At 39.2% G+C, this 27,893-nt stretch overlaps 1 protein-coding gene and 1 non-coding gene across 2 annotated transcripts; one reads left to right on the plus strand and one right to left on the minus strand.

Annotated features, from left to right (window-relative positions):
• Positions 1 to 530: 530 nt before the first annotated feature.
• Positions 531 to 27,536, plus strand: LOC150056553 (tripartite motif-containing protein 43-like). The gene is made up of 7 exons (XM_090342490.1): positions 531 to 875; positions 3,401 to 3,631; positions 4,223 to 4,245; positions 5,885 to 5,982; positions 8,466 to 8,632; positions 8,741 to 8,845; positions 27,345 to 27,536. Exons 1-7 carry the CDS (start codon positions 531 to 533, stop codon positions 27,534 to 27,536), a joined length of 1,161 nt encoding a protein of 386 aa, XP_090198616.1.
• Trnae-uuc (transfer RNA glutamic acid (anticodon UUC)) lies at positions 27,262 to 27,333 on the minus strand. Its single transcript has one exon. It is a non-coding gene; the product is annotated as a tRNA-Glu (tRNA).
• Positions 27,537 to 27,893: the final 357 nt, after the last annotated feature.

A 27,893-nucleotide genomic window follows, 5' to 3' on the forward strand; every position in this document is an offset into this window, starting at 1 on the left:
TTTCTCAAGGTTAGAGCTCTACCACTTGAGCCTCAGCACCACTTCCAGCTTTTTTTCTATGTATGTGGTACCGAGGAATCAACCTGGGTCTTTGTGCATGCTAGGCAAGCACTCTACCATTAGGCCAAACTCCCGGCCCCTCGTTGCCTATTTTTGTCTTTTACAACAATTTGCCTGCACTGCTTTAGGCAGAAGGTTACTACTGATTAACAACTTGTGAACATTTTGTATTTGTCTTTCAGGATTGAAGAAACAACTTTGTGTGCATGTGCGTGTCACTGGTGGGCTTGAACTGAACGGGATATCTCTGAGCTTTTTCAGCACAAGGCTAGCACTACCACTTTGAGCCACAGCACCATGTCCAGTTTTCTGGTGGTTAAATAAAGATAAGAGTCTCACAGACTTTTCCTGCCTGGACTGACTTGGGATCATATTCCTCAGAAACCAGCCTTCTAAATAGCTTGGATTATAGGTGTGAGCCACTGGCACCAGGTGAAGAAAGAAAATTCTAATTTTCACTATCCGGAAAGATGGATTCCAACATTCTCCAACAATTTCAGTCAGAACTGATGTGTGCCATCTGCATGAACACTTTCGTAGACCCAGTCACAACAGAGTGTGGCCATAGTTTCTGTCGGCCATGTCTCTGCCTCTCCTGGGAAGAAGACCATTTTCCAGCCAGGTGCCCTCTCTGCAGACAACCCTCCCAGCAGAGAGACTTCAGCACCAACATCCTTCTCAAAAATATGGCATCCATTGCTCGTAAAGCCAGCTTCATACAATTCCAGAGTTTGGAGGAACACAGGTTTAAGACCCACAAGAAGACAAAGACCAACAGACACTGGCTCACCAAAGAGGCTGCTGAGGAACATCGGGTAAGTAAAGGCTCTGCCGACTCACTAAAGCTGGGGGTGGGGGAGGATCAGAGCAGAGGGAAGATAGAAATGACCGTTATTGGCTGAGTTCAATTTACATATCAGTGATTTGGTAATGCACTTATGAATGAAACTGGCAACTTCCTGCCCTTGTGGAGTCTTCATTGTATTGGCAGAATGGTGAAGTTGGTGTGCATTTCCTTTGTACCAGTGACTTCTATTCTCATTCACTCCCAGTCCCTCCCACTTTGTGTAGTTCACTTTCACCACTCCACTGCTGCTGTACTTTTTCACCCTTTTTCCCTCAGGTTCCATGAGAATACACTGTACATGTGTATATACTAGACACATAGTAAAGAAGACAGAATCATCAAAAATTAAAAACTAAAAAAAGAGAAAAAAGAGATATCTTGTTTCCATATCTTGGAGCTCATGTCAGTATATGTATATATAACTTTTTTTCCAGTCCTGGGGCTTGAACTCAGGGCCTGGGTACTATCCTTGGGTTTTCTTAAGGCTAGAGCTCTGCCACTTGAGCCACAGCTCCACTTCTGGCTTACACATTACTTTATTTAAATATTAAGAGGCATTTAGGCATTGTGCCTTTGTGTTTTTCTCCTTAAAGTGTCCTCTTTTGATCTTACTGTAAGTAGCTATATAATTTATCTGTATAATTTATTATATCCCAGTGTTTATTAGATATAATTTCTATGTGTCAGAGAACATGCACCATTTGTCTCTCTGAGCTTAGCTTACCTTGTTCTAGTTCCCTCTATTTCCCTGCAAGTAACATTATTTTATTCTTTCTAATGGCTGTGTAGATTTTCATTGTGTATAGGTAACACATGTTTTGATCCACTCATGTACTGTGGGGCATCTGAGCTATTTCCAAAGGTGTCCTTGTTGTGTTCTGGCTCATAATGTTCAGGGTAGATACCTGGGAGTGATGTTTATTATGTTAAAATTCATTTAGTGGTCTAAAACCATCAAGTCAGATTTCTGGTTTCCGGTATGGCCAGATCAAATGGCATCTAGAAAGGCTACACATAAGTTAATTTTGGGAAAACCAACAAGTATAATGGTGTTAGCATGAATGAAATATCCCTAAACTCTAATTCTGAGGCCCATTTTGACATTACCTAAAAGTTATCCCTGCTTTGTCCATTTCTTTTTCTTTTACTTTTATTTATTTATTTATTTTACCGGTCCTGGGCCTTGAACTCAAGGCCTGAGCATTGTCCTTGGCTCAAGGCTAGTGCTCTATCACTTGAGCCACAGCACCACTTCCAGATTTTTTTTTCTATGTATGTGGTACCAAGGAATTGAACCTGGGTCTTCGTGCATACTAGGCAAGCACTCTACCACTATGCCAAACTCCCCACCCTGTTTTTCCATTTCTTTGCAAGAGAAAAAAGAGTTGATTTATATTTTTTGGTTCCACAATGCAAAATTTGTTAAAATTGATAATTCTTAGGAAACAATGAAACACAATCAGTGTATGTATTTTTCTGAATCTAGGTATGTCACATTTTATGTCAATTCAAAGGACAATATTATATAAAAGTCTCTACCATTGTGAATCCGAATCTATTTTCTTGCTAGCTAAATTTAGTGCTCACTTTTGCAGGAAAATATTTTGAAGCAAATGAGATCTGTATGGAAAAGTATAGAAGAAAGCCAGAGAAATATAAATGAAGAGAGAAGACTAATGGATGAATGGGTTGTAAGTATGGGAATATATGTCCTTCAAAATCAGTCTGAAGAAAAAAAGGGACAGAAATATCTATCAATCTGTTATGTTGGGATGGTAATGGAAGGACTTTTAGTGAGCTCTTTACTGATAACTTCTGCTCATGAAAATTGATGCAGCACTATTGCTCAAATAATGATTGGGTTGTGTGTAACAGAGAGGATGGAGGTCAAACATCTACTTACTCACATGAATTTCTGAAGACTGTGTATAATTATAAGTGATAAGTTTTAACGACTTTCCTGATTTGAAAATATATAAAAAGAAAACATCTATGAAAACTTTTCTCCAGGTGTTTCTGGAAATAATGAGTACATGAAAGTTGTTTGAATGAGAGCAGGTTTGGCTCATCTTGTACTTAGTAAAAGTGAGAAATGATGGACCAGGAGTTTGGCCTAGTGGTAAGAGTGCTTGCCTAGGGGCCGGGAGTTTGGCCTAGTGGTTAAAGTGCTTGCCTAGCATGCATGAAGACCCGGGTTCGATTCCTCGGTACCACATATATAGAAAAAAGCCGGAAGTGGTACTGTGGCTCAAGTGGTAAAGCTCTAGCCTGGAGAAAGGCCAAGGACAGTGCTCAGGCCCTAAATTCAAGCCCAGGAATGGCAAAAATATGAGAAAGGAATAAAGGACTGAATTTATGATCCCTGAAAACAGAAAGGACATGATCTGTGTATGAATCAAATTGGTAGAAGAAACATTCAAAATTAAAGATGAGGTGGATGTGAAAAGACAAAAGTGAGCAAGGTATATGAATAAGAATTCTTTGTTTCTGCAGTCATATGTGAATTGTCACAGAATAATTACCAGTGATATTTATGAGATGCTACATCCAAGTCTTCAAGAGGAAAGAAGACAATATTCAGAGATACTTCTAGATGAAGGAATTGTGGTTTTACGCCAACTTAAGAAAAGGAAAATCCAAATGATGCAGAAAAAGACATACCTAAGAAAATTATACCAGGATCTGGTGAAAACATACCAAAAGTCAGATGTTGAACTCTTTCAGGTAACAATTTGGCCACTTCTTAACTATCTGAAGTGCACATCTTCTCCATCTTATGTAAAAGTAATTTTCCACACTTCTTGCATTTTCAGTGAGATCATGTTTATTAGTAATTAAGATAGAAAAACTCAACTCCCCTAAACTGGCAAGATATATGGAACTGTGAAAGGTTTTTCAGAATATTCTCTAATACACTTATGCATTGTCTATTGCTAGTCTCAAAACCACACAGTAACTTTTCATAGACATTTCATGTTAAACTCTAGACTGCTAATATGGGCTCATATTTCTTCCTTTCTGTTAGATTATGTGTTCTTCATTTAACTTGCTCCTGTAGCATCTTCCCTGTTGTGGAGAAGCCCAGAAAAGACCTTCTAGGAAAACTATTAGTGTTTTGCAGCAATATGCTTTCTGTCCTTATCTTTTACCAGATGGTTCTGAAGTTAGAAAAAATTCAAGTTTAAATTCATTCAATACAAAGATTAGAGAATAAGTTGAGGAGGGAGATTGAGTTTTTCTGATTTTTTTCCAAAGACTGGGACTGTAGAGCAGCTAATGCAAATGAAACCTAAACGTTTGTTGTTTTCTTTACAGGATGTCAAAACCATACTGGCAAGGTAAGTGCAATGTTTACATAATGTCAAATACATACTGACAAGGTAAATGTAACCTGTGCAAAGTAAGAGCCATGAGGACTATGAATGAGACCAAATTGTTATTAAAATATAAAGTAAATATTGATTAAGGTATCTTGTCCTGACTCAGTTCATTGTCATTGCATTGATTAATATAAAGTATCAAATTTATAGACATTCTATGGTAGAAGCAATACTTTAGATTGACAATGAAACTATCTTTCCAAGTATACATTTTTCTCAATCTAGTGTTTTAATGGGGTTCATTTCTTGATACTCAATATTTGTCTATCATTATGGGATAATGAATTTGATACATGATATGGTATATGATAATAAAGTAGTTATCATTTCCATCTCTTAAAACAATTATTGATGTTTAATGACTGAAATTTTCTACTCCTCTAGTTATTGTGAAATATATTGGGCATTGTTTTTATCAATAATTACTGTAGTATAAAATAAAATAAGATCTTCCTCTCTTGTGGTTTTTTTTTTTTTTTTTGCCAGTCCTGGGCTTGGGCTCAGGGCCTGAGCACTGTCCTTGGACTTTCTCAAGCCTAGCACTCTACCACTTGAGCCTCAGCACCACTTCCGGCTTTTTTCTATGTATATGGTACTGAGGAATCGAACCCGGGTCTTCATGCATGCTAGGCAAGCACTCTACCACTAGGCCAAACTCCTGGCCCCTCTCTTGTGGTTTTTACATCTATTTTCCAAATTATCGATGATTCTTAACACATACTTTTGACTACTTGACTTGTTCAATATTTGCTTCTCTTTTGAGAAATGTTTATATATTTAGCCCAGTTTTAATATGATTAGTTGATCTTTTGGTATTCAGCTTTTTGAGTTACACATATAATCCGGACCATAAATGCTTTTCTGATTAAATAGATTGTAAATATATTCTCTGCTTGTATAGATTGTATTTTAATTCTTTTGTTTATTTATTTCCCTGTTCCAAAGCTTCTTGATTGATATGATCACGCATGTATTTTTAATTTTGTTACTTATGATTGTTCTGTCTAAAAGTATCACCGCCCATTTCAAAAGCAAATAATGTGGCTTCATGTTTTCTAACATACACTTCAGAATTTCAGATTTAAAACCTCTGTGTTTGATTCATTGTGAATTAATTTTATGTATAGATAGAATAATGAATTCAGTTTCACTCTTCTAAATGTGCATATTTGCTATTGTCATTGACACTGAATAAATAGAGCTGTCTCCACTATAAAAAAAAAAAAAGATATCTTGTCCTTCCGGCTTGATTTAGTCCCATGCATGCCTTCTCATTACTTTTGTAAAATTATTTCACTAGCTTTGTGTGAAAGATAATTTAACTGTTGAATTCATGTGTACAGTTTTAAAGGACAGTTACTTACAGTGTTAGACTTCAAATCATAAATAATATACTTATGAGATACATGCAGTAGTTTTTACCCAAGTGATAGGATCGATAATGTTGTCAAAGACAAAGCTTCCGTAAGAATAGAACAATATTTTAAGATCTTGGATTTCAAACTACTTTTGATAAAGAATTTTCAGTTAAGAGATTGAAAATTTTATAAAATTGTCTTAGACTCAAAGCTGATCAGTTTATTTTTGTTACTTGCAGGTGTAAGTCCATGTTAGCCAATATGCTAAAGCCTATGACACCACAACTCAGTGCCCATACCATCCCTGGACTGATAGAGAGTCTTAATCAGTACCAAGGTGAGTATCTCTATGTTGGAGAAACTTCTGTACTGTCCACTTTGAGAAGTCTCCTGTGGCTATATTTACCCCTTTATAACTCTTACACACAAAGTTTCTAACCAGTCATTTATAACCACATTTAGTATAATCTCTGTTAATAGAGAAAATAAATGAAACTGGTATAATAGTAAACACAAACTATCCCTGTCACAAACTAATGACAAAATACAAGGTAAAAATCAGACCCATGGAGCATTAGATATATCATATGTGATATTAGTTGTTCAGAGTCTTATTAGTAGAAACAAAATCAGATTTAGTAAGCAAATACTTACATATAATAGTATAAAATAGGCAGTAATAGAGACTCCAAGCCTGCTTTTCACCTTAGAAATGAGAGTCAAACTTTCCTCTGTGTATGTGTGTGGTTGAATGGCATTGTTGTGATTTGATCTGAGGACTTTAGACCAGTTAGGCAGATACTCTAACACTAAATCAAAGCTTTTTATTTTTATATACAGTTAGTTCCAATTAAAGGATATCAAATTAGTATGTAAAATATTTACATAAGATCTGCTTTCTTTGGATCATATATAGTCTAGAACATTTTGAGTAAATCACTTTCAGTTTCCCTGTTATTTCAACAACAGATTGGGGAGGGGGAAACTTTTTTCTTTTTCTTTTCTTTTTTTTTTTTTACCAGTCATGGTGACTGAACTCAGGTCCTGAGCATGGCCTTGGGCTTTCTCAAGGCCAGAACTCTACCACTTGAGCCATAGCACCACTTTCAGCTTTTTTCTATGTATGTGGTACCAAGTAATTGAACCTGGGTAAAGGTTTTCATTCCTTGTTTCTATTTCAACTTAAGATGAAAGAATTTTTTTCTTGTATAAAATTGCATAGTTCTTTAAGTTGAAATCAATAGCTTTGAGCATGCTAATTATGAACATGCTGTTTACAACTGAGGTCCACTTAAAAGGGTAGAAAGAGATTAAACGCTATGCTTTCCCTTTATTCTTAGTGGACTTATAAGCATCTTTATTTAGTTCTGCTTCAAATAAAATCATTTATTTGTAGTATTGCTAAAACATGTCAGTGTTTTAATCATATAGATGGTTTGGTTTTCCTTTTATTTTTTTTGTTTTATTCTCAGGGTAATGTATAGAGGGGTTACAATTACATTCATCAAGTAGGGTACATTATTTCTCAAACATTGATACCCCTTCTCATGTTTTTGTTCCTCTTTCTCTCCCCCACCCACTCTCAATCATATTGTTTTCCCCTTTTCCCTTCCCTATTTCAAATAAACAAATATGTATGCCATACACCAGGTAACATTTTTTCTTGTCATTACAAATGAAACTCTAATAATTGACATAGATGTTTGAAACTCACACAGATTACATATACAGAAAAAATTATTTCCCAGTCAGCTCTTTTAAAAAATTGCTATCATATTTCCATTCTCTTTAGTCCACAAACAGTAATTTATAATTTTTCACAAATCAAAATGCAAGCAGATATGATGTAGTGAATACTATATGTGGGACTAAGGGGGAGAAAGTAGATATAAAGAAAACCTTTAGAATGATTCTAGCAGGTCTGGTTCTGGATTTGTTCCCATTCTGATGCTGGAAGCAGCCTTATCCAACATCACCCAACACCTCAAGGGTGATAAGGGTGATATGGCAGAGCAAGTTGGGGGATCCACAGCTTCTAATTGTTTCATGAAGCAGAATACTTAAGTATCAGCACAGTATTATGTAAAGCAGAAGGCTCAGACTCAGTGATAATGAAGTTTGTCTTGGATTCTCTTTGCAATGGTGGGGAACGACACCCACGTGGAAGGGAGATTAAGCTTCATGTGAGCTTCTTGGCATCACACTAGACCAGCACCCTTTTCTTTCTCTTTTTTGAGATAAGTTCTCTATAAGTAAACCAAGCTGTCATAGAACTGGTGATCTCTTACATAGGCTTTTCCCCCACCAAAACGTTATGTTCTTAATAAAGTAATCTCATTTATATAGTTTTAATTTAATAGCTTCTTTTCCCTTGTCAAATGGCAACAGAAGTGGGATATATTGTTTTGGATTTGTAGACACAGCAAAAGCCTCCAGATTTTCAGTTCTCAGCTGTAAGTCTCAGAATTGTTAGGAATGTTCTCCCTTTGATAGGTGTGTTATTCCAAAGATTTATTTTGCAAGGCCTGAGGCTTGAACTCAGGTCCTGGGCACTGTCCTTTCTCAAGGCTAGTGCTCTACCACTTGAACCATAGCACTACTTCTGGCTGTTTACATGGTACCAAGGAATAGAACCCTTAGAACTTCATACATGGTAGGCAATCACTCTACCACTAGGCCACTCTCCTGGTCCTTTCCCAAAGATTTGATGGTAGTCTTTGAATCTAAATTTTCTAACCAGGGTTGTAGCAGAAAGGCAGTTTTTCACATGTTGTATAAATTCCAAAATTGATTTTGAATGTTTTATTTTTTATTCCACAGAGAAGATTTCCTTCAACCATGAAACACAGTATATGGATATGTTTGGCCATGAGCAAATGTGCAGTCATTCTTTTGTGGCTTCATATTTGAATTTTAATGGAAGCAGCTATGTTGCTATTTCAGGAGACCAAGTGTTCCACTCTGGGAAGCATTACTGGGAACTCAGTGTAGGTGATTCTTTGGACTGGGCATTGGGAATCTACAAGAATTGTGTGATAGGGAGTGAGACCACAGTAGTTGACTCCAAGGATATATTTCTCCTTTTATGTTTGAAGAACAACATTGATTACAGTATCTATACCACATCTCCCACACTGCGTCACCACATAGAAAAGCCTCGAGGCAAGATTGGTGTATTTCTTGATCTTGACAATGGAAGTGTGAGTTTTTTTAATGTTGCAAAGAGTTCCTTAATCTGGAGGTACCCCAGAAGCTCCTTCCATTTTCCTGTCAGGCCTTTTTATACTACCAACCAGAGATTACCATCCATCATATAAAATTGTGTCTATGTACTGGGAACTTTGTATTTCAGAGAGAACGTCTAAACTGAATTGCTATATTTGTATTTTATTTAGAACTTCCATTTGTTATTAAATATCAAGTTAGAATAAAAATAAAATATTTTGTTCATTTTTCTTGTAGCTAAAATAATCTTATTGAAACATTATAAAACTTTATAGTTTAGTTTCTTTTTTGTGAAGTTTCTTAGAATAAGAAATCATGAGTGCTGGATTCTAATTTAAAACAATGTAAGATCACAGCATTCACACATGTAGATGATTCTGTTATCCACAATGCACCCGAAAGCTTGAAAATTCTCCATCCTCATTTTAATTTCTATGTATTTTATTAGCATATATTAGATTGTATAAAGGGTTTGCTTGTAACATTTTTATACATGGAGACACAATAAATGTTCATTATTTCCATTAATTTTGTCCCAATGTCTTTTATCTCCTCTATCTTATTCATCCCTAGCCTCCACAAATGAGATAATGGTTTTTCTTCCATGAAGAAACCAATGGGGGTGGGACAGGAGTGTGGCCTTGTGGTAGAGTGCTTGCCTAACGTGCATGAAGCCCTGGGTTCAATTTCTTGGTATCATATACACTGAAAAAGCCAGAAGTGGTGTTGTAGCTCAAATGTTAGAGCACTAGCTTTGAACAAAAGTGCTCCAGGACAATGCCTAAGCTCTAAGTTTGAGCCCCGGCACTGGCAAGAAGAAGGAGGAGGGGAGAGAGAGGAAAACAAGTCAGTATGGAAATGAAAAATCCTACCAGGCTCCTGGATTGGAAGTACTGACATAGTAAAAAAGCTATCTTTCAATTCAGTGCATTACCCATCAAAATCCCAATAACATTCTTCAGGTATAGAGAAAAAAACCCAAAAATCCATATGGACCCAAATAGCAAAGACAACCGTCTTCAGGAAAAACAGTATTCGAGAAATATCAATACCAAACTTCAATTTTTTTACAAAGCCATAGTAATAAAAAAAAACTGCAGTTTTTTTGGTACTGGCACAAGAATAGGCCTGAGGACCAATGGAATAGAATAGAAGACCAAGAAATAAACCCACTGGCCTATAGCCACCAAAATTTGATAAGGGAGCAAAAAACACAGGATGGAAGAAAGACAGACTCTTCAACAAATGATGCTGGAAAAAATTGGCTATACCTATGCAGAAAAATGAAGCTAGATCCACATATATCAGCCTGCACCAGAATCAATTCCAAATGGATCTAAGGCTTCAATGTAAGGTCAGATCCCATGAAAATGTTACAGGAAAGGATTTGAGAAACACTAGGACACCTAGGCATGGGCCAATACTTCATATGTAAAGATCACAGTACATCAAAGAAAGACTTGATAACTTCCATTTGATTGCATCAAATGGAAGAGTTTGCATGATGAAGGAAATAGCAAGATAAATACAAAGCTCACCCAGTGGGAGAAGATCTTTACTAGATATGCATCAGACAAGGCCTCAGAAACAAATCTTCAAAGAAACATTAACTGAATTAGTAAATGGGCTAAAAACATAAAGAGAGACTTCTTAGAAGAAATAAGAATGATCAATATATACATGAAGAGATGTTCAATAGAGTTGGCCATAAAAGAAATGCAAACCAAAACAACACTGAGATTTTACCTCACCCCAATTTGAATGGCCATTATCAAGAAACCTAACAGTAACAGATGCTGACAGGGATGTGGCCAAAAGAGAATGATACCTCACTGCTAGTGAAAATGTAAACTTGTTCTACTACTCTGGAAAACAGTACGGAGGTTCCTCTACATAAGAGTTTTCCTATGACCCAGCAATTCCACTCCTAAGCATTTATTCAATTGACCACAAACCAGGTCACACTAAAGCTATCAGCACAACCATGTTCACTGAAGCATTGTTTACCATAGCCAAGTTATGGAATCAATCCAGATGCCCCTCCATGAATGAATGGATCAAGATATTCACAATAGAAGTTTATAACTCCATCAGAAAGAATGATATTGTGCCATTTGCAAGGAAATGAATGATTTGGAAAAGATATTAAGTGAACTAAGCCAGACCCAAGGAAACATAGGCTGCGTGGTTGGTTTCCTTCATTTGTAATAATTAGAATGTGTCTATAACTATACATGTAAACATGATGAATAGTAAAAGACAAAAAAAATACATTTGGGCATGATAAACAGGACTCTAAACATTCACATAATGAGACTAAAGGAGGATAATCCTGGGAGAAGATCAAAAGGTTTAATAGCTATGTGCATATGAGCATATAAAATGAAGTTTTATTGAAACAAACTCCAAGAAATGGAAGAAAGAGGCTTGATGTTATTTTGCTTTTGGATGGTTTTTTTTTTTCTCCTTTACTGCTGTTTCTGATTTCTGTAACTCTTGTATCTGATTTCTGTTCCTCTTGCATGTAAGTGTATCTCTTTGTGGAATGGTAGGGGGAGCACAGAAATGGTGAGATAAGGAGTAAGAAAAGGCAGCAGTGATACTCACTAGATGCTATCTTGAAAATGAACTATAAAACTTGTGCGGGAGAGGATTCAGGAGGAAGAAAACTGGGAGAAAATGAGCAAAGAGGTGACACTGTTCAAAAATAAATCTACTTGTTACCTGACTTATGAACCTGTACTTCCTCTGTACATTATTATTACAATAAAATAAAAATAAAAGAAAGGAAATCACCAAAAATGAAAGAAAACAACCCTGGGTCAACATTTGTGGCTCATACCTGTAATTCTAGCTACTGAGGAGGCTGAGATGTAAGGATTGCAGTTCAAAGCCACCTGGGACAAAGAAGTCTCTGTGAGACATTTTCTTTCTTTTTTTTTTTTTTTTTGCCAGTACTGGGGCTTGAACTCAGGACCTGGGCACTGTCCTTGGGCTTTCTCAAGGCTAGCGCTCTACCACTTGAGCCACAGCACCACTTCCAGCTTTTTCTGTGTATGTGGTACCGAGGAATCAAACCCAGGTCTTCGTGCATGCTAGGAAAGCACTCTATCACTAGGCCAAACTCCCAGCCTACCAAAAGACTTTTATCTCCAAATAGCCACTCAAAAACTGTAAGTGGAGCGGTGTCTCTAATTGGTAAAGTGTTAGCCTTGAACAGATGAACTCAGGGACAGCTCCCAGGCCCTGAGTTCAAGCTCTCCAAGTCACAAAAAAGAAAATCTGTTTTTTTTTCTAAGTGGAAAAACTAGCCATCTATTTTATAATTAATTCTCTTGAGCCTCAGGGAAAACATTGACTTTTGTTTTAGTGAAATGATAATAGCTTGTCTTTTTTGTTAAATTCATTTTTGAATTTTTAATTTTTGCCAGCCCTAGAGCTGGAACTCAGGGGTTGGGCACTGTCCTTGAACTATCTCAAGGCTAGCATTCTACCACTTGAGCCACAGCACCTCTTTCAGCTTATTCAGAGTAGTTTATTGGAAATAAGAGTCACAAACTTTTCTGCTGGGGCTGGCTTTGAACCTCGATTCTTAGATCTCAGCCTCCTTAGTAGCTAGGATTACAAGTGAGAGCCACGCCCAGTACTTCAATGCCTTTTGGGGGGTGGGGGTTGTCATGAGGCTTGAACTCAGCTGGGGCACTATCCTAGAGCTCTTCAGCTCAATGTTACCACCCTACCCCTGGGCTTGGGTGTTGTCCCTGAGCTCTTCACCTCAAGGTTACAACCCTACCCTTGAGCCAAGACGCACTTCCGTTTTCTAGAGGTTAATTGGAGATAAAAGTCTCAGGTCCTTTTGTGCCTGGGATGGCCTTGAACCTTGATCATCAGATCTCAGCCTCCTTAGTAGCTAGGATTACAGGCGTGAGCCGCTGCGCTGGCTTTTTTTTTTTTAATTGTCGGGATAATGTATAGAGGGGTTACAGTTATATTCACCAGGTAGTAGGTGCATTACTTCTCACACATTGATACCCCTTCTCATGTTTGTGTCCCCATTTCTCTCCCCCACCCCCTCCCAATCATCTTGTTTTCCCCCCTTCCCTTTCCTATTTCCCTTTCCTATTGGCACTCAGGGAGTGATCTAGCATTGAAGGGATACCACCAACCTTTTAGGTTTAATGCTATCTTTTCAGATGGGATAGGGTCTCACATCCTTTGCCCAAGTACTGCCTTACACTTTGATCTTTCCAGTCCCTCCCTTTTGAGTACCTGGGATTGTGTTGTGAGCCACTGTGCCTGGCCTGTAAATCATTTAAATAGGACACTCTGCCACTAGGCGAAACTCCTGGATCCATCTCAAAACTTTTTTTTTTTTTTTTGTGACTCATGGGGCTTTAACTCTGCCTGGGTGTTGTCCCTAAGCTCTTCAGCTCAAAACTACTGCCCTACCCTTGAGTCAAGCTCCACTACGTGTTTTCTAAGAGGTTAATTGGAGATAAGAGTCTTAGGTCCTTTTGTGTCTGGGCTGGCCTTCAACCTTGATCCTCAGATCTCAGCCTCGGAACAGCTAGGATTAGAGGCAACAGCCATCACACCCGGCCCCATCTCAAAACTTTTAAAGAATAATTAGTGGCCAGGAGCCTGGCCTAGTGGTAGAGTGCTGTATATTCACCTTGATATACTGTTTTGATCATTCAGCAAGAATCTATGAAATCACTCTAGAAGTCTTGGGAAAATAAAGGCAGTGTAACTAAGTCCTTGGTAAAATTGGTAACCACTGGTACCGGGAGCGTAGCTTACTGACAGATTGCTTGCCAAGCATGCACAAAGCCCTTGGTTCAATTCCTCAGTGCTACATACGGAGAAAAGGCCTAAAGTGATACTATGTGGATCAAGTGGCAGATTGCTAGTCTTGAGCAAAAAGTGTCCAAGAACAATGCCCAGGCCCTGAGTTCAATCCCCAGGTGGGGGAAAAAAAGTGGTAGCCATTCTGCAGGGACAGGAAATGCTTTGGTGAAAGTGTTATCTGGGGCACTACCTAAGGCCATGACACTCAGAGTCTGTGATGCAAAAGCCATGCTATCCAAGCTCACTTTATCTGTGGCAATCCTTTTCACATGAAATTTATTTTAAAAATGGGGGAGGGGGTTTCTATGATTTGAAGCAAGTGAGGAGATAGAATATTCAGAAATAACTTCACTTACTGTTGGGGGTTCTGCAGGGGCTCTGTGAAGCCAGAATTGCCTACACTGATTGTGGTGGCACCTAGAAAAATTTTCCAGGTTTACATGCAGATGAGTTGCCAGGTTTTTCAAGGAAGGAAGTGTGTGGAGGTGAGGTGTGTTGCTGCTGTGATAGCATTTCTATCTACATATTTTGAAATACATTTCCCACCCATACAGTTTAGAAAGGATCTTGATTGCACTGTAAATTTGCTTTTTCCCTTTTTTTTTTTTTTCCAGTCATGGGGCTTGAACTCAGGGCCTGGGCATTGTCACTCAGTTCTTTGTCTCAAGGTTAGCCCTCTACCCCTTTGCGCCACAGCACCACTTCTGGTTTTCTGAAGGCTTGTGGGAGATATGAGTTTCATAATGCCAGGCACATCCTAGGTACTCAGGAGGCTGAGATCTGAGGATTGTTGTTTGAATCCAGCCTGGGCAGGAAAGTCCTTGAGACCCTCATCCCCAATTAAGCACTACTAAACAGGAAGCTGAACTGTGGATCAAAGTGGTAGAACACTAACTAGCCTTGAGTGAAAAAGCTCAGAGACAGAGCCAAAGTCCTGAGTTCAAGCCCCACAGCTGACAAAAAACGTTTCATTTAGGGGCCAGGAGTTTGGGCTAGTGGTAGAGTGCTTGCTTAGCTAGAACTGGTGCTGAGGCTCACATGGTAGAGCTTTAGCCTTGAGAAATTCCAAGGACAGTGCCCAGGCCCTGAGCTCAATTCCAGGACTGGCAAAAAAAAGTTTCATTTACTTTCCTGCCCAGGCTGAATCTCAAGCTCCTGAGTAACCAGGGTTACAGGCATGAGCCACTAACATCTGATTTGCCTTTGCTTTTCATATTATGTCATAAGTTAAATTTTGTGGTATGAATATTGAGCTATATTTTTAATGTAATTATGTGCATCTTCCTCTCCCTTATCTCCATTCCTCCTTACTCTGCGCCTCCTAGTGTTATTCTTTATTTGTGCCAGTCCTAGGATTCAACTTAGAGCCTGAGTGCTATCACTATCTTCATTTGCTCAAGGCTAGCACTCTGCCACCTGACCCACTGCTCTACTTTTGGCCTTTTGGTGGTTAATACGTGATAACTGTCTTACAAACTATCCTGTCAGGGATGGTTTCTGACCATGATCCTCAGATCTGAGTAGCTAGGATGGCAGGTGGAAGCTACCAATGTCTGGCTCTCCTCCTTTAGTTTAAAAAAAAAAATTGTCACTGACAATTTTATTGGTTGCATTATTTCCAAAAGTAGAGAGAATGGAGTTTTTTTCACTTTTATATACTAGGTTATTATTTCTAAACACTCCCAAGCAAATTTGTATATTCTGTCATAAATGATTAACTTTAAAGTTTGTTTTGGCATTAAAGATTTACTTGGTATTAAAGACTTACTCAGGTCTCGGAGTAGAAAGTGTGATGGGTCTGGGCCGGGAGTGCTTGCCTAGCATACATAAAGTCCTGAATTCAATTCTTCGGTATGTCATACACAGAAAAAGCTGAAAGTGGTGCAGTGGCTCAAATGGTAGAGCACTAGACTTGAGAAAGCTCAAGAACAGTGCCCAGGCCCTGAGTTCAAGCCCCAAGACTGGCAAAAAAAAAAGTGTGATTGGTCCATCTTAATCTACTTTAGGTTCAATACAGATCATTGGGCCAGGAGTGGTGGTTCACACCTTTAACTTTGACCCTCAGGAGAGTTTGAGGCTTGTCTGAGCTCTATAGTGAGACTATGTCTCAAAATTAAATAAATAAATGTATGGAGGTAATCAATATCATAGATTAGACTTCAATACTTTTACTATGTGAGTAGGGCATTACCCATGCAAAACTCAATCATATTAATTTTTTTCAAGTTTTTTTTATTGTGAATAATGGAAGGGTTACATTATATTCACCAGATAGAAGGTACATAACTTCACAAACATTGATACCCTTTCTCATGACATGGTCCCCATTTCCCTACCTCCCTCCCCCTGCTTATCTTGATTTCCCCCCTTCCCTATCCAATTTCAAATAACCAATTAAGCACATATAAAATATATCAGATAACACATTGAAAAATTGTAACAATATGAGATAACCAAGGGATGGCAAAAGAGATGAGAGATAACATAATACATTAAGGACAACAGTCATTCATTATATGGTTTTTGTTTCCATATCTTGGCCTAATGTCTCTAGATTTTGTTCTATTGTAAATCACTGCTAGGAGAGCACAAGGTTTCTACCGATAATGACAAATGAGGGAGACTCTTAGGCCTGTGTTCCTTTGAGTCTGGCTTACTTCACTTAATATGATTTTTTCTAAGTCTTTCCATTTCCTTACAAATGGGGCAATGTTGTTCTTTCTGACAGCAGCATAGAATTCCATTGTGTATAAATACCACATCTTGTTGATCCACTCATCAACTGAGGGACATCTGGGTTGGTCCATATCTTTACTATGGTAAATAGTGCTGCAATGAACATTGTTGTGCTGGTGGATTTAGTATGTTCTTGTTTCTGGATGATTGGGTAAATGCCAAGTAGTGGAATTGCTGGGTCATAGGGGAGCTCTATGTTTAGTCTTTTGAGGAACTGCCATACTGCTTTCCATAGTGGTTGAATGAGTTTGCACTCCACCAACAGTGTAGTAGTGATCCCTCCTGGCCACATCCCCTCCAGCATCTGTTGTTATTAGATTTCTTGATCATGGCCATTCTAACTGGAGTGAGGTAGAACCTTAGAGTTGTTTTGATTTGCATTTCTTTTATGACCAGAGATGTTGAGCATTTCTTCATGTGTCTATAAGCCATTCTTATTTCTTCTTCAGAGAAGACTCTCTTTAAGTCTTTGGCCCATCTTTTAATGGGATGGTTATTTCTTTGGAGATTAGTTTTGAAATGACTCAATTTTTTGAGCTGTTGATATATTTTAGATATGAGGCCTTTGTCTGTTGTATGGTTAGTGAAGAACTTCTCCCATTCTGTAGGCTTCCTAATTAATTTACTAGCTATGTCCTTTGCCATACAGAAGCTCTGCAGTTTAATGCAGTCCCACTTATCCAGCCTTTCTCTGATTTGTTGTGATTCTTGGTCCTTATTAAGAAAGTTTCGACCTGTGCCAAGGAGGCCTAGTGTATCTCCTATTCCTTCTTGTAAAGTTTTCAGTGTGTCAGCTTTTACCTCGAGATCTTTGATCCATTTGGAGTTAATTCTAGTGCAGGGTGACAAAGAAGGATCCAACTTTAGTTTTCTGCAGGTGCTTAACCAGTTCTGCCAGCACCACTTGTTGAAGAGTCTATCTTTCTTCCATTCTATTTTTTGGGCTCCCTTGTCAAAGATTAGGTGGCCATAGGTCTGTGGTTTAATATCTGGGTCCTCAGTTCTATTCCATTGGTCTTCAGGCCTGTTCTTGTGCCAGTACCAAGCTGTTTTGATTATTATAGCTCTGTTGAATCATATTAAATTTTTGACATCTATTTCAATGTCTTTCCGTTCCCAATTCTGAGCAAGTGATAAGTTTTTCTTCATCAGTTCTTGGGCAATTGATAGCTCATCTGCAGGCCTTCATTGGTTGTTATCACTTCTTTTGATGTCTTTGTGGTAAAACAACTATAACTAGGTGGTATTTTCAATATATTACTTAGGCTACCAGTGGTAATTATTTTACATATGGAAAAATAAAGCAAATATTTCAAAAATACTTTTAATTGACCTACAAAATTATATTTGCCATATATGCATTGTGAAGTGGCTGTGTTTTAATTGAGAAAATATTTGTCAGCTACAACTCCTGAAAGTTGAAAACCAAGATTAAAAATATGATTGTCCTATTACTGCTATCAGAATTATTATGAAACAACTTCCATTGTGCAAGTTGTAAATATTATTTTTTTTTTGCCAGTCCTGGGCTTGAGCTCAGGGCCTGAGCACTGTCCTTGGACTTTCTCAAGGTTAGAGCTCTACCACTTGAGCTTCAGCACCACTTCCGGCTTTTTTCTATGTATGTGGTACCAAGGAATCTAACCCGGGCCTTTCTGCATGCTAGGCAAGCACTTTAACCACTAGGCCAAACTCCCGGTCGCAAGTTGTAATTATAACAGACTGCACACAGAGAGAGCTATTAAGTACTAGGTACTTTAAGGTGTCGATATTTTCTTGTGTCCATTTCCATGTGAAAAGAAATGAATGTAATACTGGTATGAAGTTCTGCAGGTACTAAGAAGAGCCTAGAATTGGTCTTGGGCTATCAGGCTTGGTCATTTGAACCATTAGGTATTAATTTATCCCCAGTGGCCTCTCTGGTGACTGTAATGCTAAGGGATGAGTTAACCAAGGGAGGTGAGATATAGGTCCCTGGAGAAAAGCAGAGTGTGGACATTGGGTGTTGCATGTTTCTCACAGCAGAAGCTTATTCTACAAGCCACTGACTAAACTTTCAGATGCATCCTTCTCAGTGGAAGCCCTGCTTACTTTTAACATGATCTAATGGTATGTTGACTAGCCCTCCATAGCACTTCATAAACTGCATATTTATAAATTGCATATGTATGCGTAACTCTGAATGAGAATCTATTGAATTCCCTTGTAAGTTTACTTGTATGAGTAGCTCCCATTTCTGGTTGAATTCCACCCTCCACTGCCAATGATCAAGCCAAGGAAGGTCTTTAAACTGTCTTTTACATTTGGTTTTCAAACTTGGTTTGAAACCATCCACTTTGATTACCCCCACTGTCATTTCCAAAGTAGAAATGCAGCTGCTCTACACAGAAATTCTTCCATAAAGGGAAGGCAGTATGGAGACCTTGCTGAGCACATCTTTATATTTATCTTGATGTACAAAACAATCTTTCAGATGCTCTACTTCTGTTTTCTTAGTATCGTTTTTCCATTCACTGAAGATCCAAAGAAGATAGTGGCTTTGCGTGGGCCATGAGGAGGCAGGTGTGTAGCTAATTTACTTGGATGCTGGTGCATAACTGTAAGGTGTGTATCTGTATGCTAAAGTTACTGTAAAGTACCATAACCTGGTGGTTAACAGAAATGTATGGCCTCATAGTTCTGGTGTCAAGAAGTATAAGGTGGGTTCCCAGTGCATGTGAAGAAGTTGTTGATGACCTATCCGTTGGCTTCTGGTGATTATAGGAAATCTTTGCTGCTCCTTGACTTTCATCCCATGTCTCTGCTTTCACCTTGGCAGTGTTTTGTGTGCATCTCTGTCTGCTAATGTCTATGTTAGTAAGGATACCAGCTATACTGGATTAGCTCCACCATGAGTCTCATTTTTTAATATATTTTTATTGTAATTAATAGAAGGGTTACATGATATTTGTCAGATAAATGGTGCCTTAATTCCCACACATTGATACCCTTTCACATGTCATGGTCCCTATTTCCCTTCCCCCCTCCCCCACCCCTTATCTTGTATGAGTCTCATTTTAACCAGATCACTTCTCTAGAGATCTTATTTCCAGGGGGTATAGTGGTACATGCCTTTAATTCCAGCACTCAGGACAGAGATGCAGTAGTTTGGAGAAGTGGAGACTGGTCTATGTGACATAAGGATATTCTATCACAGAAAATGGAAGCAAAAAACAGAAAGGAGAAAACAATCCTCTCTACAAAGGAAGTCACAATGTGGGTTTCAACATATTAGGGTGTTTGTTTCTTTTGCACCAATACTGGGACTTGAACTCAGGACCTGCATACTGTCACTTACCTTTCTCAGTGAGGGCTGGTGCTCTACCATTGGAACCACAACTCCATTTTTGGAGGGGATTTTTTTTTTTGGTGGTTTATTGGAGATAAGGGTTTCACAAACTTTCATGCTTAGTCTGGTTTCCTATCTGGATTCTCAGATCTCAGCCTCCTGAGTAGCACGAGCCACTGATTTAACTGTATTTGAGAACAAAGTCTGGATCCAGCTTCCTTACTTGGTGACACTTGGGATAGTACTTTTCCTACTAACAGGCGAGTCTAGGGTAGAATAGGAAAGATGTTTGATTGATCAGATTAACTACCATAACGAAAGCAGTTGAAATCAGACGTGAGTGTTCACTCAGAAATCTACTGAGGAAACATGAGCTGATCTCCTGCCTAGCATGCGGAAAGTCCTTAGCACTGCAGACAGAAGCAACAAAGGAAATAATCAACATACTTTTAAATGAAATACCTAGGTCCTGGAAACATGGATCAGTGGTAGAATGCACACATAGCATACCCAGTGCCAGCTCTCAAAACTAGGGTGGTGGGATGAAGATTAGAAAATGGCTGTACTCTGTCCTTTCACTGAAAATGCCCTGCAAACTATCATGATATGGAAATAATAATGACTTCCAATGTTTTTGTGCCGGATTTAAAAAACTCTCAGTAAAAGCAGCGATTTCTTTAGCCAGAGAGCCCTGTCAGCACTCATACAATTCATGTAACTTTGCGTCCTGTTATTTTTTCAATTCTGTTCCTGTTTTCACATTCATAGAATTGTCCAATTCCACAATGGCCCAGAGTCAGTTCCATTGTCCTGTGGAAACTGTTGGTAAGTGAGCAATGCCATCTTGTGGTCATTCAAAATACTGCTACCCAGCCGGCCCATGCATGGTGGGACATGACACAAGGGCTGTTTATCTAACCCTAAGGAGTCAGATGAGTATCTGCCCATTCTGTAGGGTAGGCTGGGTGCCTGTTTTTGTCCTGTCTCTTTTCCTTGCAGTGTCCACTAGAAACTTGATGATAAAATGAGTGATGTGATTGGTATTTCTAAAACTATCCCCTTGTTATATATGAAAATTTATTTTAAAAGCTTTAAAGGAAGGAAATTAGAGGGGAGGGAAAGCACTTTAAGGGAGGATTTAAAAAGGGTTAGCTGTGTGCTATAATTTGGTTTTAATGCTATTTTGCAATGAAATGTATTTTTTAAGTGTAAAGATGCCAAGTCTAGAGTCTTCTTGGTACAGTGCTGGTGCTTGTAATTCTTGCTTTAAGGAAAAACTATCACTTGAGTTAAAGGATTATCTAAGAGTTAAATTCAGACTGCAGGAATAAAGAAAGAAAGAAAGAAAGAAAGAAAGAAAGAAAGAAAGAAAGAAAGAAAGAAAGAAAGAAATGGCTATATTAAATCTAAGTAGATGGGGCCAGGAGCAGGACCTAATAGTAGAGTACATGTCTAGAACGCAGGAAGTCCTGGGTTCGATTCCTTGGTACTACATACATGGAAAAAGCTTAAGTGGTAGAATACTAGCCTTGAGAAAGCACAAGGACAGTGCCCAGGCCCTGCGTTCAAGCCCCACGACTGGCAAAAATAAAAAAAACAGCCAAGAGGAAATGGGTGCCCAGGTTTCAAATACAAATAAAAGCTGATGCTAAAATATAAAGTTTTAAAACACAGGTTAGTAAAAGGTTTAAAAAAATCAGGAAGTGCTTCCTGGATTTAAAACGTAAAAGTAAATTGTCCTAAATGTTTTTCTTCAAAGTGGAGAAAGAGAAAAACATAGAGCTACCAAAATGATTGTTTAATTTCTATTGCAGTTTGTCTTGCAGGTTTTCTGTAACAATTGCAGTCAGGCCTATAGAGAAGGACAGATGATTCTTACAAGTTTGTCAGGTGTAACTTTGACCCTTAATAAGTTTCAGGTAAACCCATGATTGAAAACTACTTCTAATGACCACTTTTGTTGCTTTTAATTAGAGTAAAGTGAACTTTTTGTAAAAACCTCCTTCATCTGAAAAGTGTGGTTTCAAACCAGCCCATGCAGAGAAAGATCCCTTTAGATTCTCATCTCTACTTGGCCCTCAGAGTGTTGGAAGAAGGAGGTGCTAGAAGGTTTCAAGTGGCAGAGCTTTAGCCATGAGCTGGATTGCTGAGGAACACCGCTCAGGCACTGGGTTCAGGGCCACCAAGTGAATAAGGAAAATGCAAATGGGGCATTTATCCCATCATGGAAAAGACACTTCTGAGACAAAAGCAATGGAGCAGTAAGCCACTGCTCAGATGACAGAGATGGCACCAGATCCTGAAGTCAGTTTTGCTCAGCCCTTCAAAAATTAATCAGAGCCCAGAGGTCACGGAAAATCATTTGTAAGCATGCCTTTCCTCAGCCAAAGGGTAAGTGCAAATTCAAGGTCTCTAAGAGCAAATGTCTGCCAGTGGTTGTAGACAAAAGGTTTTTGGCAGCAAAGATACAAACTCTTAAATTTGAGCACCAAACTGTAAGTTTGAGAGGCAAACTCCACCTCCCTTCCCTTTCCCCCCCAAAATATCCTGTAATATATCAAAATGAAATGAAAGGGTTGAAAAAACCAATTACTGCTGTTGAAGAGTACATTGTCAAAATGTGGAAAGGCATATTTGTTGTTCATATCTTAACAGTAAAAACACCCTTCCTTCCTCTGGCATTGGGACTGCGGAAGCTACCTTCAGATTAGTGTCCAGGAACTTAGAAGAATTGGTGCTATTGGGACTTCAGTTCTAGGCTTAGGGATGGAAATCACTTAGCCAGGATACTTCCTGTCTGCTTCATCACTACTATGTCTTGTGATGATTACCTGATGGAACGTTTCAATCCTGAATCCCGTGTCTGGAGACTTTCCTTTACATTTTGTTAAAGTATACTGCACTAACTTCACGAGCCTATGGCAGCAACCTGGTGACAGGACTTAGGTTACTCTCATATAAATGATATGGTGGTATTGTTAATCGGTATTTTATACAGTATGATATTGTGAGAGGAACTCTTGATTCTAAGTTATTAAACCTCTGAGAAAGTCCTTTCAGGTATACAATTAAGTACAAGCAAAAAAAAGTTATCTATGTTCTGAATTCCTAAATGTGTAGTGAGCACATGAAAAGATGTTTGACACAATTAACCATTAGGGAAATTCATATTAAGCCATACTGATAAACTGCTTCCTATCGACTAGGGCCCTGTAATAAAAAATAGGGGAAATAGTAAGTGTTGGCAAATACATAGAGAAACATTGCACATAAGTCAACTTCCTGCTTGCTTGTGGAACTGGCAAATGGTACAACGTCCGGTAGTAGCTGTGGAGGACGTTTTTAGAGATTGGACCCAGAATCATCGTGTGACATAGAAACATATGTAAACAAAAAAGTAGGACAGTGCTCATAGGAGCATGATCCAGAGTAGCCAGAAAGGAAAAAAAACTGTCCATAAACATTGTGTCATATCTGTCATAAAATGGTATGAAGCACTGACAATGTAGATCAACCTTCCAAACAGGCCAAGTGGAAGAACATAGATAGCTATATCTCATGTGAATCGTGTGGTGTGTGTGTGTGTGTGTGTGTGTGTGTGTGCGCGCGCGCGCATGTATCAGTCTGGAACTTGCACTCAGTGCCTGGGCACAACTCCTGATCTTTCTTTTTCTCAAGGCCAGTGCTCTACTAATTGAACCTCAGCTCCACTTCAAACTTAAGTTTATTGGAGATAGAATCTCATGGACTTTCCTCATCTGGGTGGCTTCAAACCAGGATCCTCAGATTTCAGCCTCCTGAGTAGGTAGGATTGCAGGTGTAAGCCACTGCTGCCAATCCTTTGATTGTCCGAATCCTTTGATGTGGAAGTTTAGAACAGCCAAATCCATGGAGACAAAGTGGAATGAAGGGTGGTTTTGGGGGGATGGAAGCGACTACTGATTACAGGGGTTCTCACTGGTAAGATAATGAAAACTGTTGTACACCTGTGTGAACAAACCACCACCCAATACTACACTTTAAATTACAATCATTTATGTGAATTTCATCTGCTTTTTTGTTGTTGTTGTTGTTGTGGTGGTGGTGTATAGGGCTTGAACTTGGCCTGGGCATCATCCCTGAGCTCAAGGCTACCAACCTACCCCTGGGTCTGGGTGTTGTCCCTGAGCTCTTCAGCTCAAGGCTACTGCCCTATCCTTGAGCCAAGCCCACTTCCTGCTTTCTAGAGGTTAATTGGAGATAAGAGTCTCAGGTCCTTTTGTGCCTGGGTTGGCTTTGAACCTTGATCCTCACATCTCAGCCTCCTGAGTAGCTAGGATTATAGGCATGAGCCACCACACCCAGCTTGAACTATACCAGTACTTAAACTTTTCCATGAATCCCTACCAAACTCATTCTATGATGCCAGCATTTCATTATCAGAAAACTAGGTAGGGAACCAAAGAGAACTATTTACTAATGTCTTTGATGAACATAGATTAAGGCTTCTTAATGAAATACTTCATAATAGAATTCAAGTAATCAAAAATATTATTCAGGGCTGGGAGTGTGGCCTAGTGGTGGAGTGCTTGCCTAGGATACATAAAGCCCAGGTTTCAAATCCTCAGGACAACATACACAGAATAAAGCCAGAAGTGGTGTTGTAGCTCAAGTGGTAGAGTGCTAGCCTTGAGAAAGCTCAAGGACAGTGCCCAGGCCTTGAGTTCAAGCCCCAGGAGTGGCCAAAATGAAATAAAAATGTTTAAAAGGATTACCACTTTGTTCCATTTTATTTTTTAAACTTACCTTACTGCTGATTTTTGTTTCCAATGATAACAGTTGTTTCATTCCTACTGATATAGGAGAGGAGAATAAGAAGAACACTTTCACAAATGCATATTTGTGCCCTGCTCTCAGGCATATGAAAGAGATGGGAAGATGACAGTTTTTGTTTGTTGTTTTTGTTTTGCATTTGCTGCTTCTCCTCCTAGAATAATCCTCATGCCAAAATGACATATTTGGAGGTCAGAATACAGTACTTTTCATTATATAACATGAATTGTTAAATGGTACTGTGTTATATACTTAAAAGACCATGCTGGATGATAGCAACAGTCTTGGATGTAAGATTATCTGTTACAGTGACTAATGGATGCAACTAATGTTAACCTACACCTAAACAGTATATATAGTTGTTATATCTTTTATTCTTTGACAAGCTTCAATATTTTACAGCTTTCATATCTGTCCTTGGAAATCATGAATTCCCATTTCAAAGATGTGATAATGTTATGCTATCCTGCCTGTGATACACTTTGCCTTTTTCCCATAAGGCCATTCATTTCTGGAATGAAATTTTAAGGCCTTTAAAAATTATTACATAAATTGTATACAAACAAGAAAACTGGCTATCACCAAATTAGCACTTACATTCAGTAAACAAAGTCTTATTTATTGTCCCATCCATTCATCACATGGTTAAACTTCTCCAGCTTCTTTCTTCTTAGGTATAATCATTTGGATTATTTCATATTAAAAACAGCCACCATGGGTACAGCTGGACTTCAGTGGTTCACACTTGCTATTCAGAAGGTTAAGATCTGAGGATAGAGGTTTAACCCCAGTGCCCAAGCAAGAAAGTCCACGAGACACTCAAATTAACTACCCCCAAAAAATCTGGAAATGGAACAGTGGCCAGAACAGTGGCTCAAGTGATAGAGCAATAGCCTTGAAAAAAAGAGCTCAGAGACAGTGCCCTGAAGTCAGGGCCTGGCACAAGAAAACAAAACAAACAACAAACAACAACAACAAAACCAACTAGGTCTGGGATAGTGTTTTCTGGAATACGAGACTGAATCTTTTCAAGTAGATATCCACTTGAATCAATATAGGTGTTGATTTAAGGGAGTTAATGGTATTACAGCAACAATATAAGCCATTTGTGCAATTTACATTTATCTTGTAAGCAAAGGTGTTGTCAGTAACCATCATATTATCATAATGGTATAAAGCAGCCAAGCCAAAATAGTGAAATAAAAATACCTATTTAAGACAGCCAAGCCTAAAAGTTTCCAGTAATTCAAGATTTTGCTAGTTATAATAGGGTTCTGTTAGAGTTCAAATCATATTGATAATTAATTGGGAATCAAATTTCATGATAAGTAAGCCAGATCCAAAGAAACATAGGCTTCATGGTTTCTTCCCTCGTTTGTACTAACGATGTGCCTATAAATCTATAAGCAAACCCAATGATAAAAGACAAATAATGGCACCTGGACATGGTTAATTAAACAGCAGTCTAAACAGCCACACAGTGAGAACAAAGAATATTTTTAGTTGATGATTGCAAGGGCTCAATAGCTGTGGGCATATGATCATAGAAAATGCTTATTGAAATGGACTCCAAGAAAGGGAAGAGTTTTTTTTTTTTTTTTTAATTATACTGTTTGCCATTCCTCTTCCTCCTCCTCCTCTTCTTCTTTCCCTTTTTCTTTGGTTTACTCCCTTCTGTCACTGGTTTGATTTCTGTAATCTTTGTCTGGGGAGGGGAAGGGGAAGCACAGAAACAGTGGGACAAATAGTGAACCAATTCAGCAGCAAAACCCACTAGATACTATGTTGGAAATGAACTATACAACTTTGGAGGAAGGAAATCCAGACGAGAGAAACTGGGAGAGAATAGAGGTGTGGGGGAGAGGTGACACGGTTCAAAAGGAAATGTAATCTACCTGACTACATAACTGTAACCCCTCTGTACATCACCTTTACAATAAAAATAAAATAAATGGAAAGGCAAGAGGATTTTGAGCCCAGGGTCAGCTTGAGCAACACAGTGTGAGTCTGTCTCAAAATAAACATAAAAGAAGTATGAAGTTATAACCCTTCTATTAATTACAATAAAAATATATGAAAAAAAAGAACTATGAAGTCGATTGATTCTACATGTGAGAGAAGAGTGAAGACTACTCCCGGCCCACTACAAAGGACCCTCACTATCGGCCAGCAAGGCTTGCAAGCTCAGCATGGCCTCAGCTCCACACCGAGCAACCCCGCCGGGCAATCCTCCGCCCCACCTCTTGTCCCCCTCCTTCCCTTTCTCATCCCCCCCCCCCCCCCATTTTGTTTCGGCTCCGCCTCCCTCACGCCCAGCCCACCCCTTCCCAGCTTTCCCTGTTCCTCTTCTCCACGCCCTCTCTTCAGCTGAAGATGTCTTTTCTTCAACTCAGGTGTCTCTCTCCCCGACTTCATCATCTTAATTCAAAGAGTAGGATGGGAAGGGGCCGGCGGTAGAAGCCTGCACTCCACAGTGAGACAGACAAGAAAACAATGTTGCTTAATATTTCTACATTTACGTCTAAGAGCCACTTCTATCAAAATACAGAACGAGGCCCCTGGCTAGCTGGTTGAATTCGAGTTCTCGAATTCAAACTGATTAACTCTCATTTGCAGCATAAATTCTAGTATTGCAGCGTGGTAATTCCAGAAGTAAAAAAGTGCAATTTCCCATACCGGGAGTCGAACCCGGGCCGCCTGGGTGAAAACCAGGAATCCTAACCGCTAGACCATATGGGAACCGCTGACAGGCAGCCTGCCGGCGACTGGTTGATGTATCTGTACAAGTCACTTACGTCAGCAAAACCCCGCTAAGGCAACGCCCGCCCTGCTCTCCTAGCCCTGGTTCCCACTACGCCTGCGCGGTCCTTCACAGCCCGGCGCTCAGCCACTCCGCCTACTTCGGCAGTCTGGGGGACCGGAAGCTAGTAGCGCTTAGCTGAGCTAATTTGGTCTCCACGAGCCCCGTTTCTAAGGTCACCCCCGCCCGCAGGTTCCCGGGACTCCGCCCCACTCCCAGCCCGACCACCAGACCTCCCGCAGAAGAACCGGACCATGGGGTCAGAGCAACAACTGCCTTTCCCTCACTGGCTTCAAGACCTTTGATGGAACAAAGGAGTCAGGGGAATGTTATCGTTTTCCTCTGGCACAGAGGCCTCCTTCCCTTGAGGGTATCACACACAAAAACACCCATCTCCTCCCATTTATCCAAGAACAAATCTTTCCAAGTCTAAAGAATTAAAATGTGTGATGCCAGAGTACCAGAACAAAACCAATGAAACACAGCGGAGGCTACAAAA

This window comes from Megascapheus bottae, chromosome 12 (genome assembly GCF_031878675.1).
Source record: "Megascapheus bottae isolate mThoBot1 chromosome 12, mThoBot2.hap1, whole genome shotgun sequence".
In the NCBI taxonomy this organism is placed as follows: domain Eukaryota; kingdom Metazoa; phylum Chordata; class Mammalia; order Rodentia; family Geomyidae; genus Megascapheus; species Megascapheus bottae.